Source organism: Notothenia coriiceps, unplaced genomic scaffold (genome assembly GCF_000735185.1).
Source record: "Notothenia coriiceps isolate Sejong01 unplaced genomic scaffold, NC01 NC01_scaffold00037250, whole genome shotgun sequence".
NCBI lineage: Eukaryota > Metazoa > Chordata > Actinopteri > Perciformes > Nototheniidae > Notothenia > Notothenia coriiceps.
In genome coordinates this window covers 7,242,149-7,259,099 of record NW_011369951.1, presented here as the reverse complement: position 1 = coordinate 7,259,099, position 16,951 = coordinate 7,242,149, and the positions used below count along the sequence as shown (strand labels likewise).

Here is a 16,951-nt window from a genome sequence, read left to right as displayed (position 1 = left end):
AGGCTGGGCCACTCGGTGAGTTGGTTCTTGGGCCGCATCTGGCCCCGCGGCTGCCAGTTGAATAGGCCTGTTCGTAGAGCATCGCTCTTGGCGTCCTATATGGTATCATTTGGAATGTTGGAATTTTGATGGCAGGCAAACTATGGTGATTGGACTTTAAAAGTATAGTTTTTCGGGATTGGTGGACTTTCATGAATAAATAACGTTACCCGCGATCTCAAGAGAAGGGTCAAATACAATGCTTTCCCACGCAACCACGGGAGCCTTGACATCATACAGTGAAACTTCTTATGCAAGTTTATTCTCAAATGTAAGTAGCTGTGTTTTAACTGTGCGTAAACTTGGGTTTTATCAAGTTAGTTACGTAGCAGTGCAATCTTGCTACTAGCTAGAATTTGAATTTGTTAATGATGGTTTAGAGATCGGCCTGACATCTTGCTACAGCCAACTTCAGTGTAACTAACTGTATGTTGGCTGTTGCATTGCTAGCTAACTACCAATACTTTTCCACATTCACGGCTGTGACCAATTCATCTATCATAGTTGACATGAAAATAGTCTAGTTTTGATCATTATGTAATTCATTCTTATATCTAACTTTTAGCTATTTTGTGATTTTCATTTTTTATCTTTAAAAATGTATCATAAAAGAGAACATTATGAGATGAAACATTTTTGAAAAATACATTGGATATGCTGCTGGGAATCTATTCTACTGTTACTAGCTTACTAGTGGAGGTTGGCTGTACTGAGGAACCACAGGAAACCAGCCTTATTTTTCCCCTTTTAGGCCTTCATCTAGTTGTTGATCTTCACAAAGCTTTTACCAGAGTGAGAGTAGGCCATACTACCTTCTACGAGACTCATACAATCTCAATGTAGTTGATGACATTACAGGAGTGAGTGACAATGACACGCGGCAGGATTCAAGTCACAATTGCGAACAGATGACTCTCAATACAAGGACTGGATTGGAGAGTACCAGGAGATGTCCACAAAGGCCTTTATTGCCCAAGTTTTGCCGCAAGTATTATGACATCAGCAATATGGGGTCACTTCCCTCAAGAGCCATTCAAAAGGACAAACCACACCAATTAAGCTCGGACACTAAATACATGAAAGAAGAATGACCAGATTCTTGACTAAAAAACCAGAGAACGAGGGAAAAGCGGCCCAAACCAAGCCAGGATATCGAAAGCTCGCACAGTCAGGTGCGCAGTACCTACCGGAAAAAAGCTGCTGGAGCCTCAGGGAAACTTTTTTCAAGGCCAAAGCTGTAATTGAAGCAGAGATTTCCATGGGATCATGAGATGGTCAGGAAATCACAGCTTCTCGTTCAAATCCAAACTCTGACATTTCAAACACTTTTGCTCGATGTTCCAGCAGAGCAGAGTCCGATTGGCCCAAACAACTATAGCATGTGGCCCGGGGAACAAAATTGGACTTAACCTTAATACGTTTTGGCTTGCTATCCTCATTTTAAACGAGCAGGACTGACTTGAAGACGTAAGAAAACGGCAAAGTCGTCATGTAGTGTCTTTTGACGAATGCCTTAAACAAAGTGAACAGCCAAACAAGACACAGCATGTGATATTCATTCGCGGCTAACTGGAGGAGACGACGACAGCACGGAAAGTAAGCCTGTCGCATTACTTCACTTCAGAGTTCCTAGAACACACTCAGCAGAGAAGCTCTTGGAGAGTACAACAGATCCCTGTCAGCCTCTTGGACCCCAACAAGCTCCGCTGGCAAATATCGATGGACGGCCTACGTAGAATTGGAAAGTTTCTTAAGAATATTCCAAGACGAGCCAAGAGGCAAAAGAGGACCCAGATGGCACCAAAAGCTCACAACCTGGGAAGTTGTGGTCTGGCATGTTTTGGCATGGAAGTTTCCACGACCCGAGAGAGCGGAAACCAGGTTTGGAAAATCGGGGACGCGCTGAGAGGGGGGGGGAGCTTTGGCAGGTGTTTCCATGACTCGCCAGCAAAGGCAAGAGGATTTCAGTGAGCTGACTAAAACGGGCAAGAATTCCTTCTGAAGTTCTTCTGTGCCACTTGATTGGGTTGAAGACTGCAAAGTGCTGCAGCGGGCAATCGAAGTGTGGCCAGCTTGTGAATAAGCGTACTCCACAGCCACAAAAGAAACTCCGAAGAGTAAAGTGCCAACATCCGCGTCCTACTTGACAGTCAAGAGGCAACCGAAGAGCCTCTTTTTCCTGGCTAAACTTGAGTTTTTCGCTTTTGTTGGCAAGACAGCTGAAGCCTCTTTTTGAAAAGGTATTTATCAGACAGATGCCCCAATGGTGCCATTACTGTGGCAAAGGAGCTCCAAAAGCACCTTGACAGGCCTGCTGTCAATGCTTTATTAAGAGAGAAGAGGCTTGGCAAAGATCAAGACACTCTCCAGCTCAACAAACTGGAACCCCCCAAGAGAAGCAAATCCATGTCCCACTCAAACACCTGGACATCAGGATTTTCAACCAAGCAGGCTTTGCAGACAGGTCATCCTATGAAGCTCCAGGAAAATCCATTGAAAATTTGTGGAGTCAAAAAAGAATGGTCTCCTTATCGCATGACCCTGCAAGAAAATTATGGGGCAGAAGTCCTCTCATGTATCCCAGCTGTGCGGCATAATGAGGTCCCTTGACCCTGTGATGATTGTGACGGCAAACCGAAAGTAACAAACGCAATGTTTGAGAAACCCTCAGGTTCTCTCAATGCTGGATGCGTGCCCTGCCACAGAGTGTGACAAAGTTCCTTTCTCTCAGTAATAAAGCATTCTCACTCAATGTCACACACAAACCACAAAGCAGAGTTCCGAAGAATTTGTTTACAGCTGCAGACCTTGATGAAATTCTTTCGGAAGATAATCTCAGTGGCAAAGAAGAGTATGCAGAACTGTGGAACCATCCATGCATGTCTCTTCCACGCTGTCTCATGGACAAGCTGCAGTAAGAAAGAAAGGGGGTACTCTGTTAACAAGGAAATGCTTGTTGAAAACCTACAGGAGAAGACGCTAATAGCAATGCGCTTGGCGTCCACGAACTGCAATGGCTGGGCACACAGATGGATCTCTTCCAAAAGAACCATCAAGCAACACTGCAGAGGAGCACAGGACAAGATATGAGATGTATCTGGAAGACCAGAAGAAGTTGAGAGAGCAAACCACTAAAGAGAAGAAAAAGAAGGAGACTCTCCCAGGAAATCCAGAAAGTTGAAAACAAAGCGCAAAAAGTTAATGACTAGCGCTGAAACAATGGAGAAAGAAATGCCACATGAAATGGCACAGTCATGGCAGAGAAGAAGCACGTGAATTTTACACTTGCTGTCAAAAAATCAAATGCCTATTCGGAAAGGGGTTATTGATAAAAAGGAAGAGGTGGCAGCTCTAGACTAAAGCCCTGAAAAGAGCTGCAAGAGTCTGTCAATAAGTTAATAAGCAATGAAGGTATGCGCAAATAGCCTTTATGGATGTATGAAAAGATTGTAAATATTTTATGGCCACCCTCCTAAAAGACAAATATAACACAATTATGCTTATGGATGATGATGACTATTTTTTAACTCAAAATACATATCTGTTTCAGATCTTCAGACTGTAGAGAGGAGGAGGAAGAGGAGTGGAGAGGGGGAGGAGCCAGGAGGGCACAGAAGGAAAGAGGGAGGAGGAAGAGAAGAGGGGCGAAGATGAAAGAGGAGAAGAAGAGGAGGATAAGAGAGTAGAAGATGAAAGAGGAAAAGGGAGAAGAGTGGAGAGGAGAAGAGTAGGAAGAGAAGACAGGAGCGGACACAAGAGGGGAGGTGTGGAGAGAAGAGGACAGGATGAGATAGGAGAGGAGTGGAAGAGAGAACATATATAAATCCCAGTGCTCATGTGTTTCAAAGTTCCCGTTTAATAAATTGTTGTTCATCTACAGCTTTTTGCATTATTTCATGCATTGATATTATCAATAGACATAATATCTAAGCATTTACAATGTAGACTTGACTGGCACATCTTTTAAATCAAGTAGTCAGGTGTCCTAGGGGGTTGTGTGTGTGAGGGGGAGGGGGCGCGGATGGGGGCGGAAAGCTTCAGGGGCCTATAGATCATCACTTAATATGGTACCTGGAAAATTAGGAGGTAGCATGGAAAAAAATGTCAAGGCAAGCGTGGGAACCCTGCATGGGAAGAGAGACACCAAGGGGCGGGGATGAGAACGGGCTGAACCCCCTGCTTTTATGCTGCCCCCCCCCCCCTGCTTTGTTGAGCCCCAGAATTGTCCTGAATTCATTAAATAGGAGGGGGAAATCTATCCCAACAAATCTTTAATGCATGGGTCAGTAGTCATGATTGAGAGGGACTATTCTTATATGAGTTTTTGCACACTATACGTTATAAAAGTTAAAACAACTGCTTGTGCTGGCATAAAGTATAAGAACATTTTCCGGTTAAACAAGGCTAAATATTTCATACATCACAACATCTACCCAGTCTCAAATTCCCAACCAGCTTAGTCTTTGCTCCATCTCTTTACAACACAGTGAAAAAGTGTCAATTCTGGGCCCAAAGCATTCATTCCTCACTGCTTCCTCATAACCATACGGCCTCGGTGTGTGTCTTCATGTGCATGTGTGTGTTGGCCCTGCATCATGTCTGTCCTGTTCTCCTCAACTTCCTCAAGCTTCACACATACGGTATATTCCCAATGCACATTACTCACACACATCCACCCTGCACTACCACACGTACTCATTGCTCAGAAGTAAGCAAGCCGTTTTCCATCAGATCATGCTGCTCCCCCTCTCCCGCCTCCACCATTTTTCACTCATTGGGACATTAGACAAACACCCAGAATTGGATGCAGGTTTCCCCTCTCGCTTTCATGCTGCTTGTCCCCAAAGAGAGCAACAATGTAGTGATGTCATTTAACGAGCCTTCAGATGCTCTTAAAGGAGGATGGCAGAGCTTGCCAGTTGCCACTAATTGACTGAAAAAACTTTTTTAGAAAAAGAGCTTTAAAAAACTAAATAGGGAGCGGTGGGCTTAACAATAACACAGACCACAAACAAGGCAAGGAATGCCTTTCTAGTTGCTCTATTCATAATGCTTAGAGCCTAATCCTGCAGTCCTGGACTCTGCAGCACAGCGGGGCTTCTCTGCTATCAATTTAGCAGTGATCTCAATGGGAGAGAGGAGGGTACAATAACAATGTGGTTTTACCATGTATCTTTGGAGTAATCACTTTTTCTTCTCTTCTGTTGAAACTTTTGTCCAGTGGCTTTATTCTCTGTTGCTTTCCTTACTACCATTCTTTATTCGTCTCTTCACATCCAAATGTTTTGCTTTTATGATTTTCCTTCATCATATGCTTATTTTACCTCTCCCTTTTCTTTTCTCTCCACTCCACTTCGGTCCTTTCAACTTATTTTTCATTTCACTCTTCTCCTCTCCTAAAATCCTCACCCCTCTACAACTATTTGTTCAACCTTTCCTTCCCTTTATCTCCTCTCCCCTCTTCTTTCCTTTTCATAATTGTCATCATGTCCTGTCCCCAGGCCTGTGAGATCCCAGAGACTGCCCAGTTCAGCCTGGCCCCCTCTGAAGAGCTTTCCAGACCCTGCTCTGTGCTGTGCTGGGACCTCCTGCAGACCAGCGTCCAGGAAGCGCTGGAGTTCCCTCTGCCGCTGAGATACATGCTTCTCCGCCTACTTCCCAAGCCTGATGGTGGAGTTGGATCAGCAGGATGGAGCCTGCCCGCTCCGATCCGATCAGACTTCCCCAGGCTGAGTGTGTCTGTTCCTGGGGAAGCAGAGTCTGTGGGGGGCCTGAGCAGTAGGTGGGTTAATCAGAGCGTACGTTCTATGCTGGCTGCTCCATTTAGAGCAGGGCACTGAATCGGGCTGGCACAGCCGGGAGGCACAGCTGGTCACAGCTCGTTAAATTCTTCAGATGAAGCAGAATGAAAAAAACCTCAACATTATCATATATCATGTCTTTCTTGTCTTGGTCTCACCTACTTTCTGTTTGCCCCCATTTCTTGTGGCCATTTGTTATGATTTAAGTCCAAGTCAGAAACAATTTTACACACAATACAAAGGCCAATGAGCATATCATATTTGCCTTCACACTTATGTTCTGGTCCGAGAGGCCAAATTAGCTCTTATTTAATGTGTGTAAATGTATATCGTGAAGCCAAAGTGTGTCAGCATCTGGCCTCAGTTCGGGGTCTGCCCATGGATGCACCTCAGAGATTTGCAAATGGACATAGCAGGGATGTGACATGTAACATGTTGGTGGGTGGTGAAAGGGGCTGGGATAGGAGCTGTCCGTGGACATTTTATTCATGGGCTTGTTTTTATTCATTTTTTGCAGAAGCATAGTACTGACATATCAAGAACACCTTGGGGTGACATACATCATCCTGAATGAGGACCCCTGTCCACGGATGGTGATCCACAACAAGTGTCCTATCCCACTCATGCTGAAGGAAACAGTCAAAGGTAGGAAGGGACACAATTCTACTCTCATCTCGTGTGTACCATTTTACTACCATTTTTTGTACCGGTTCTTCTTGTTTTCAAATAGAAACTGCAAGGACTGAGGTGTACTGCCGTCCTCTGCCTGCTAACTGCTCCCTGCACCATGAGCTCTACCACCATTTCTCCAGTTTCCCTGAGTGCAGACAGAAAGAGATGCTGCCCACACTGCTGCTAAAAACCACATCAGACCACAGCTCCACTGACTGGACTGACCCCATAGACATCAACTGTCCCGGGACTCAGGTAAAGGCTTGGGTGAGACGTACAATTATACAGGATTTTGTCTCGTATGTAAGGGTATGTCATACCTCAACACTAAAAATACATTACTAAAAATTATCGTCACACTTGTTTAAACACAAATATTTGTTTCAATAACTCCTATCGTGAAAATGTAAACTCTTATTTACTACTGATGTACATTAAATAACTTGTTGTCACAGCTCTCACTGATAGGTGGAGCTGTAGCCTGTACTATGGAAAACAGGATTTGGGATTAGCGAGGTGACAGCCTCATCAGTGGCTTCTCCGGTGTTCAGGATACTTGCTGGATTCTGCACAGACTGATTGGCATAAGTAGTGTTGCGACCATTCCATATAGATAGTACACGATTAAAATGATTACCTCTACTGTGGACAATCTTTTCAAAAAGATTAGCAATCTGTCAAATCCAAATGATCCAGCTTCCCTTAAAACTTCAAATCTAATCAAAATCAAAAAAGTCCACTGGGAGTACAAGTATGGCCACTCTACTGGTTAAAACTGCAATTTAGGATCCTGAAACTCACTCCTATTATGATCATTTAAATTATTATTCACTACTGATGTAGATTCATTTTTTATTGAAATGTATTAAGCTTGATCACACAGATTTGTGTCTGATGAAGTGTGTGTGTCCACTGTGGTGTGGTAAACAGCCCGCACATATTGGTTCAGTCCCTGTGTGGGGTTAGTCAGATAGAAAGGAGAAGTGTGTGTAATGTTACGTGTTGTGTCTAGCAAGCTGCAGGCTGGGGTTGAGGTGAAGGCTGTGTATCTCTTGTTACTGTGAGGTCTCAGTCTGACCTCTGAGGGAGGGGGAAGGGGTCAAAGGTCGGACTTGTTATGACTGCTCAGCCAAGTTTAGCAGGGATCTGCTTCCTTTTCTCACTGTGAACTTGCAGTGGTGGAGGTTAAACTCAGCCACATGTATGCTCTGAAACACATATCAAGAACACTCAGCCATGAATCTGTGAAAGGGTAAAGTTTCCTTCGAGATTGAACAGAGTAAAAATTAGCAATAGTCCATCAATAGAGGATATCAATGATAGGCATATTGATCTATCTGACTGCAGACCTGTGGTGTTGCACAGGTGGTGTTCCTGCCAGGCTTCGGCTGTCTCTACATTGACGTGCTGTATGAGAAAGGCACTCTGGTTCTGTGTCTGGCACCAGAGGGCGGCCTGGACGCTGTGATCCACCAGCACAGCAGGTTTGTGTGCTCCAGCAGTGCTTTTATTCTTGTTGTTGTATGCAGCCTACAATTTTAACCATGAGAAACTATTCATGCATGTCGTTCTACCTAACTTCAAGCTATCTTCCTGTGTGCCTTTATTGTTGTTTACGTCAAACTGCTTCATGATTATTGTTAACAGCCATGTTTGCATGCAACATTTGTTTCTAGACTGAAAACATGAAGAAACAGGCATCATTTGCACCACAGGAGGGCAATACAACTTCATGGTTGTCATGAGTGAAATTAGCACAGCTTTATTCCATTACATCAACACATAGCAACTTTTTCTTTTGGCAAAACAGGGAATTAATATAATCACACATTAGGTAAATGTAAACAAACTATGTCAGACAATGTTCTTGGTTGTGGTGGTTTGAAACTCATTAAACATCGTCAGAACAAGATGAATAAGTTTGGTCTCTAAATAATAAAGCACCTACTTAGGACTTGAATGATGTCATGGATGGAGATGTTGTCTTTCTTGGACAGTAATAAAGTATAATTAAACATATGACTGTCTAAATCATTGCTAAACATGCATCAATGGCCAGCATGTGTAAATGTATTCATTTGACATGAATGACTTGTTTCAGCTCACGTAAAGCGTCCTGCAGAGTGCTCCTCAGTGAAGCCAGTGTGGTGTTAAGTGATGACATCACCAATCCATCTGGATCTGTGGAGCTGCTCAGACTCACGTTGACCAAGCTGTTCCTCAGCCTGGCTCCAGCCCCCACTTCCCTGCCCCAGGAGCAGGGAGCCTCTGACCTGGGATCAGCACACATCTCGCTGGTCGAGGTATATTGCTCCAACCTGCAGATAGACAACCAGCTGTATAACAGAGCCAGTTTCCACTTCCCTGTGCTGCTGTGCCAGGATCAGAGAAACGGTGCTGAGCCTGGGGGGGGTCCCTGGAGCAGCGAGGCCAACCCCACTGAGTCTCCTGAAGCCCTGGAGGAGTTCAAGCGCTCCTGCTTCCTGCAGCTGAGGATGAGGCTGGCAGGGGACAGGTGCAATGCAGAGGAGGTGAGGGCATGATCTGTCTTTGTTTCTGTGTCACAGTAAACGGAGCTGCAGAAGCCCTCGGGAAAGAGAGGAACAATTATTCTGATGTTCTATTTTTTTAAAGTCTGGGCTATTGGATTCTTTACTGTGTTTATGATTTAAGAACAGGTGGATAAGGGTTTGCCAGGATCATATATTTAAGGTTATTTATAAAAATCTGTGAAACTATTTTTTTTGTTTTATTCTCATTTATAAGTGCATCATGACCCCATAGTTCTAATTATGACTTAAATCTACATATTAGCTCCCATCACAAAAGAAAGGCATGACAGTGTATGGGCGCGGGAAGGGGGGTGCTGAGGGCGCTGCAGCACCCCCTAGCGGCAGGCAGGGGGTGCGGAGCTCCCCTATCTGAATTATTATTTGACGGTTATTGCTGCTCCCGCTGTGCATAATCTGTGTAATATGTAGCCAATAAATTCCACATTGTTTAATATTTTGGCCTGCCCCGAATGTTTTTTCTGTAGCCCCGGACAATTCTACCTCAATAATATAATACATTAACCGTGCTTTACGTGAACCTCATCAAGACACTAGAAAGGACGGCAGGACTGTAATTTCCCGTGTTCAGTGAATGCAACAGAGGCAAGACACCAGACCAATCAGAGAGTTCCCCAGAACAAGAGCTTTACTACCTTCTGACCACAAGACCAGTTCTCGTGACAAACATTAAAGAGATATATGGGAGCCCTTTGTGTGTTCGCATGAAATGTACACCTCACATTGTCCCATACATGGTCTCACGCGCCCTTCCATAAAACTCACCCCCACTACCTCCCACGGACTCGAAGGTCACTTGTGATACATGCCCGTGATATCTCCGTGCGTGGCTTTTTTTGAGGGGTGTGCGTTTGTGTGTCATTTGGGCGCTGACTATGTTACTTCCGAGCTATTAGTCGAGTGCGTAATATCCGTCCCCCTTTCACGATAAAAAATGCTCACCCTTGCTGGAGTGGAAGAGATCCCCCCCAGGGCCCCCTACGTAGGGGGCGCTTCTAAAAAAATTTATAACTTTCAATTTTGTAGTTAGACCACGTGAAACTCTCGTTGTAATTCTGCCTAGATACCTTGTAGAGCCGCGCGCTCTCGCGTGGCACCCGGGTCTACTTTGTTGTTGACATGTCGTGCGTACAAGAAAAAGAAAGTACCTATAACAATGTTTAGTGGAGGGGAAAGCTTGACATGAGAAGACAAAATGACCGGTATATGCAGTAAAGTATTGACAAAAACGGAAATAAGAGAATAAGAAAAAATATGATTTAACTAGTATGCTACTCCACACGGCGCCTTTATTAGAAACTTATTAAAAACTGGTTTGGCAACTAAACTCTGCGGTGACTCTATTGAATCTGATTTCAATTTATAGATTTGTCGAGTCTCTCAGGAAATCGAGTGGACTCGGAGAGTCCAGGACTCTCCTCTCGAGAGGAGAGTCGAGACAACACCTTGTTTGTCGAGGCATTACGGCAATCACGTCGATCGATGTCGTCTACGATTTTTGTGCCCAGGGGGACGACGACGTGGCGTCCAGCCAGTAGAGAGAGGGGAAGAGAGCTGTGTGTGACTTAACGCGCTAAAGGCTGCGTGTGTTGTCTCGGCGCTCGAACTTACGTGTTTTTCGTGGTGAAAANAAAAATGGGAGAAACCTCAGGGAGAGCAACAGAGGAGGGATCCCTCTCCCAGGACGGACAGACGTGCAATAGATGCCGTGTGTAAATTGAAAAGATAATACATTTATTATCTTTTCAATTTACACACGGCATCTATTGCACGTCTGTCCGTCCTGGGAGAGGGATCCCTCCTCTGTTGCTCTCCCTGAGGTTTCTCCCATTTTTCCCTTTAAACTGTGGGTTTTCTCTGGAAGTTTTTCCTTGTACGATGTGAGGGTCTAAGGACAGAGGGTGTCGTATTGTCATACTGATATTCTGTACAAACTGTGAAGTCCACTGAGACAAATGTAACATTTGTGATATTGGGCTATATAAATAAACATTGATTGATTGATTGATTGATTGATCAGCAGGCACAGGCCAAAAAGTCGACAAAACCTTACAGCAGTGTTTCTACGGAGTGGTGGTTGATTTTATTTTTGTTTTACAATGTAACTGATACATTTAACATAATATACATTTCAACCAGAATGGGTATTGCACATACTACTGGTGCATTTCATAGTGAACAAAAAAGTACCCAGAGATTAAATGACTGACAATATTTCATAAAGTGAAAGACTTCCTTTGTGTGGTGGTAGTTTGAAAATTGTGATTCAGAGAAACCCTTATTCAGTGTAAAGTAAAAGGACACAGTTTGTTAATGCACATTACCTGGCCGTCAGTTCCCAGGGCATGGTCCGTCAGCAGAGGCCTGTACTGAATGGTGTGAGGAGTGTTGTTGACCAGGATGGTTCTGTCTTCTAACTGTAGAATCTGAATACCATGCCTCACCACAGACGACACACAAAACTGACACAGCTGCAGAGGAGACAACAGACACCAAGTCGCCAGTTATAAAGTAGAACAATCATTCAAATACTTTTTTATAGTGCATTGCACTACAGAACATTTTCCCTGTGCTCACGATAACTCTTAAAGGAAATTTGTACCCACAAAATGAACATTTGCATATAAATGACTCACCCTGTCAATCAATGCAGGAAAACCTTTTTCTCTCATGACTCGGAACGAAAAATATTTTTCACAAAAAATGTTCTGATTTAAAACACTTCCTCATACACATTTTCATGTTTATGCAGACGCTCTACTCTTTCATGTAATTGTGTTCAAAAGTAAGGTTTCATTAAAATGCATGTGTTGGGAGACTTGGATTATAATTATACTGCAGGAGTTGAAATGTGAACATAGAGTAACTTTCCTGTTGATAAACGCAGCACCCTTTTACTTATTATTCGTTCACAGTAAAGGCAAACTTAAGCCTTGAGAGTTTTCTTCAAGAATTTAAGGTCACACGGGTTGAGTAACTCTAATATACAATGATAACTTTGAGGGGGATGTATTCCGATAATGTATAATTCAATGACTTTCCAAAATGAAATGTCATCATGCGCATTGATCACTGTAACTTATAAACGCTTTGTTTCCTCACCTTCTGTCTGCCAGGGAAGGCTCCCAGGGTGATGTCAGCCTCTACATACCCCTCCTCATCCAGAGTGACCACCTCTGAGCCTGATCCCTCCTTCCACCGAGGAGAAGTCAGGTCATGTACCAGTTTGAGAGCTGTGGACTTGTGGACAGTGTTAGTATGGGCCCAGTAGATACCAATCTGGAAGGCTTCCTGGGTGGAGGGGGACAAGAGGGCAAGAAAGGGGGGAGAAAGGAAATCAGATAAGGAATCAGAAGGAAAGAGAAAGGTCAAACACTGCCATTTTTTTATTTGAATATTAAAATGGTCTGTAATTGATAATGAAATGGACTGTCTCTGATTGTATCAACTGTGGCTTCAAAACCAACAACTCAAGTTTGTGTCCATGTTTTCATGCTTCCTGCATAACTTTACAAAAAGTCCTCGATTGAGGAGTATATTACTTCCATTACTGATGTTGGCTGATGAGTGCTGATTGCTGTTTATCTGGCTCTGCAGCTATCAGCCTCATCAAACATGCCCATCAAACAGCAACCTTCTCAGCGGACACCAAAACTACTTTTCACTGCTCCTGCTATGATAAACAGCAGGAGCAGGTTGAAGTAATGTTTTATTTGTTCCTATGACAAAAGCTTTTACACATTTTTGAGCATCAGCAATTGCTCTTTGATACGCTGCCTTGCTGCTGAGCGCTTTGTTAGTTGAAAAATCTGTGTATGTGTTTTATGTTCCACAGTGGGAAAAACATCTGCAGACCTCTTCTTCTGATGTCAGAAGCCAGAGAGAAGACATTTCTACAGTAAAGAGTGACAGAGCTTGGCTGTAGATAAAGACATGCAGGGAATATTGTTGTATTGCCGCTTTGAGAACAGTTTTATTAGTCCAGATGAGTACAGAGCAGGTTTCATAATAAAGGTTGTCTTGCCTAAAGGCAAAAATAAATACAGTATCTATCTATACCTATCAGAGCAATAGGAAGATCACTGCATAGAACATTTGGAAAGAATACAGTCAGAATTTGCTTTACTTAGCAGTATTTTTCCAACACTTAAATTCTGACCTGATTGGAAACATTCATGCAATATGGCTTGTTTCACGTAGCATAGCAAATAGTATGAAAGTATTATATAAAGATGTAAGTGGTGCACAGTAAGAACATTAAGAACATGTGATGTTCAGTTTACTAACTCCTCAGCTCAGGAAACAGTCTTCTGTTTCTGATGAGCCTCTGCCATCATTGTATGAATGTTCACACCTTGGGTACCGGTGTCAGAAGGTTTGATTTGTGCTAGATAAATGCAAGTCCAGTCGACTGTCTGTGTCGGTGGAGGGTGATTTAGTCTGAGAAAGTAACCCTGATGTCTTCATTATTACATGATTTTTCAGTTTAACGGCTTGAATGCTTGGTAACAACTGAAGGCATACAGTTTAGAAGACATAAGCATTTATCTGGTGAGGGAAGTGTAAGGAAAAGCGCTGATAACACCATTATTGGGAATGTATAATAATAATTTAGATGATTTTTCGAGCAGGATACATGTTCTGTAATAGGCACAATACCTTAAAGTTGGGGGGCACAATGATCTTTCCGGCTGGTATCTGCAGGACGATTGTCTCTCCCTCAAACAGCCACAGGTCCCATTTGGAGTGGTTGGCCAGCAGGGCCCAGGGCAATAGCTCTACCAGCAGAGTGTTAAGACCCGACTTCCAGCAGGATAACTTCACCTGCATGGGACTGTCCCACTGGGCCAGGGGCTCCAGCACCGACCTGTGGGGAGGGAACAGACTGTAGAAATCAATCAAATAAGTAAACTCTAATAGTGACCTATTGGCAGATATTACGTATATGAGTATATAAACACAGACAGAATCAGTGGAGGCTTTGGTCTTTGCAGTGATGATGCTGATGCTGATGATTATGCATACATCTTAAACACCCCTTCAAAGAGTCAAACATGAATCTATTCTTTCAAAAACGATGACATTCAAAGCTCATTTCTACTGCTCTGAGTTTGTTTCCCATACTGCAGTGAGGCTATGTGTGTATGGACTGTAAACACTTCACTGAGATACATAGCTATAAATACATACATATAGACAGGGAGACAGACATGCAGCTACCTGTTATGCAGTATTTACAAACAACAATTATTCTCAGCTTGGTAATAAAAATCATTTATGCTCAATTCCTTAGATTAAGGACATCATTTCATCTGTCTACTCATGTAAATCAGCTATGGACATGTGTTACACAGTGCAGCACACAGCTTTAAACCAACATTGCAATGTGTTGCATATAAACAAACAATTATTTTACTGTTATACAATGCAGAACACAATGACAATCAGTCAGGCTAAACAAATACATAGGAAGAAAAAGGTCTGCACACAAGTTATGCAATACAAACAGATACAGAGAACAGTTGACAAGACATCTGGGAACACACACAGGCATGTGGAGACACAGACAAACAGACTGAAAAACGGAACCATTTTTCCACTGATCCACCAACACAACAGTCATTTCACGATAATCATGGTCTCATGAACCCTAAACAGCGTAGTGTCAGAAGAGAGCCAAACAAACAGTTCTCTCAGACTAACTCTAAGTTCAAAGCCATCAAAGGTTTAACTTCTTTCTCTCCCTCCAGGCCGCCTGGTCTCTGCTCAGCCCACCGACCTGCCACCTCAAACGTACCATACCCAAAGCCTGCTTGCTGTTGAATGGGACCCTAAACACTGACGATGGCTTTTTCTTACCATTTACCCATGTTTGAGTGTTTTATGGGACAATCACCTCGATTGCCTTAAAAGTTTAAGGCTCATAAATCACATTACAGAGCTCACAAAAGGGTAGTTGAAAGGAATGTGTCCGTCCACACCTGCCAACTCTGAAGTTGAGGTCTTGAGAAGTGTGGATTTTGAAAGCTTCAAACAAACGCATACACTGCCTCCAGCAAGGGGTTACCCTAACCCCAACCACTACACGATGTCTGTTTAATCAGAGCCGAGGTGCCCCATTAAGACACAATATTTACACACTCGCTGGTTGGTTCGGTTTCACCGAGCATTGTGAATAATGCTTTTGTGTTTTTCCCCTTCGATTCGGAAAAACATTCGGAGTTTAGGATTGCCGAAGACACTACACTACCCATAATCCTCAGCTGTCATTTGGGACGATGCCAGTCAGCTTTGCTCGACAAACCTGTGATTAGTCCTCAAGCTCTGTGATTGGTTGACTTCCAACTGTATTCCATATGAAAAAAACTTTTCGTAAAAAAGATAAAATCATACTTTATTCAGCAGTGCTTGCTTTACTCTTTGAAAGTCATCACATGAATGCATCGTAATAAATGGTTTGGCTGCATTACATATTACACATCTGCCGTAGTTCTTTATTTATCTACAGAGATTGGACCTCAGAATGGACCGGAAACTATTCTTTTACTAAATAAACTTGCCTTGCCTAAGGTCTGCTGCATGTTTTGTTGAATGTTTTATATTTGATGAAAACATTTAAATATTAAGAGTACATACAAAATAGGGGGAAAGTAGAAGGTCAATGATAGAAATATAGAATAGAAAATATCAAGAAGATACTGTAAATGATCTCTACAATAAAACAATTTAGTGCCGGATGTACAAAGATATTAATAGGAGGATGTGCAAAACAGACAAACTAATGAACCTTTATTAAAGCATTAAATTATACTTTAGGTTAAGATAGATGTCTTGTAATGCTCTGTTGAGGAACCTGTGACCCAAGTTTTTCATTCATTGCTTAACTACACTGTAGTTGAGTATATGATAAAGTATGTGCAAAATAGCTATTATATACAGTTTGTAATGAACGATTAGAGAATAACGAGTAATGAATATGCTTTATAGGGATCTGCAGATAAATGTTTAGTCTTCTCAAGCACCAACTATCAAATATCTCTCCTGATTGTTGGCACTTGACAATCACCTTCACTGAATTTTACTCAGGTGTAACTAAAGTCTGCTTTAAGGGTTGTTTATATTTCACATCATNATGCTTTTGTGTTTTTAACCTTCGATTCGGAGAAACAAATATTTTCTCTGAGTTTAGGATGGCCGAAGACACTACACTAACCATAATCCTCAGCTATCGTTTGGGACTACAACATCCGCTTTGCTTGACAAACCCCGTGATTAGTCCTCAAGCTCTGTGATTGGATGTTGGAGAGGCAGTGCGCCAAGGTTACCCCGAGCTTCAAACAGCTCTTTGAAATGGAATGAAACCACGGGAGACTTTCCGAAGCTGGACTGGGACGGGTCCAACTTTGTATTATTAGTGTAGGACACGTATGTATGTATAACATCTGAAGATGTGTAGTGTTATTCATGTTTTCACATAATTGTACAGGTTNATAAGATATAATTTATTGATCCCAAATTGGGAAATGTTTTTGTTACTGCATGTGGTGGAGTAGAATTACAAAGTAACAATAAATTGCATGTTTTACATGCTGCAGTAACAAAAACATTTCCCAATTTGGGATCAATAAATTATATCTTATCTTATCCTAAGATAATCGATGGCTACTGTCATATTTGCAAAGTATCCTGTTTTGGATAGTGTGCCGTGGATGGGCTTCATTCCCTTTCAAAGTGCTGTTTGACGCTTGGCGTAACCTTGGCGCACTGCCACTCCAACATCCAATCACAGAGCTTGAGGACTAATCACGGGGTTTGTCAAGCAAAGCGGATGTTTAGTCCCAAACGATAGCTGAGGATTATGGTTAGTGT

At 42.7% G+C, this 16,951-nt stretch overlaps 2 protein-coding genes across 3 annotated transcripts; one reads left to right on the top strand and one right to left on the bottom strand.

The window, feature by feature from the left end:
• The first annotated feature begins 5,022 nt into the window (after nt 1–5,022).
• Nucleotides 5,023–9,070, top strand: LOC104966812 (vacuolar protein sorting-associated protein 13B-like). Of its 2 annotated transcripts, none has more exons than XM_010796112.1 (5): nt 5,023–5,821; nt 6,358–6,485; nt 6,571–6,767; nt 7,860–7,996; nt 8,614–9,070. In XM_010796112.1, exons 1-5 carry the CDS (start codon nt 5,526–5,528, stop codon nt 9,053–9,055), a joined length of 1,200 nt encoding a protein of 399 aa, XP_010794414.1. In that variant the 5' UTR covers nt 5,023–5,525; the 3' UTR covers nt 9,056–9,070. The 2 variants fall into 2 exon arrangements, with proteins under 2 accessions (XP_010794414.1, XP_010794415.1); XM_010796113.1 differs by having other exon boundaries at nt 5,035–5,821; nt 7,878–7,996.
• A 2,270-nt stretch (nt 9,071–11,340) lies between these two features.
• LOC104966813 (vacuolar protein sorting-associated protein 13B-like) lies at nt 11,341–13,972 on the bottom strand. The gene is made up of 3 exons (XM_010796114.1): nt 13,742–13,972; nt 12,185–12,373; nt 11,341–11,553 (listed from the first exon to the last, which is right to left on the bottom strand). Exons 1-3 carry the CDS (start codon nt 13,910–13,912, stop codon nt 11,365–11,367), a joined length of 549 nt encoding a protein of 182 aa, XP_010794416.1. The 5' UTR covers nt 13,913–13,972; the 3' UTR covers nt 11,341–11,364.
• Nucleotides 13,973–16,951: the final 2,979 nt, after the last annotated feature.

Excerpts from the sequence above, each read along its gene's own strand:
- LOC104966812 (XM_010796112.1), top strand. The coding sequence starts at position 5,526 with ATGTCCTGTCCCCAGGCCTGTGAGATCCCAGAGACTGCCCAGTTCAGC. Across the intron at positions 5,822-6,357 it reads GTGGGGGGCCTGAGCAGTAG|AAGCATAGTACTGACATATC; the intron begins GTGGGTTAATCA and ends CATTTTTTGCAG. Across the intron at positions 7,997-8,613 it reads GTGATCCACCAGCACAGCAG|CTCACGTAAAGCGTCCTGCA; the intron begins GTTTGTGTGCTC and ends GACTTGTTTCAG.
- LOC104966813 (XM_010796114.1), bottom strand. The coding sequence starts at position 13,912 with ATGCAGGTGAAGTTATCCTGCTGGAAGTCGGGTCTTAACACTCTGCTG. Across the intron at positions 12,374-13,741 it reads TTGTGCCCCCCAACTTTAAG|GAAGCCTTCCAGATTGGTAT; the intron begins GTATTGTGCCTA and ends CCCTCCACCCAG. Across the intron at positions 11,554-12,184 it reads CCTTCCCTGGCAGACAGAAG|CTGTGTCAGTTTTGTGTGTC; the intron begins GTGAGGAAACAA and ends TCTCCTCTGCAG.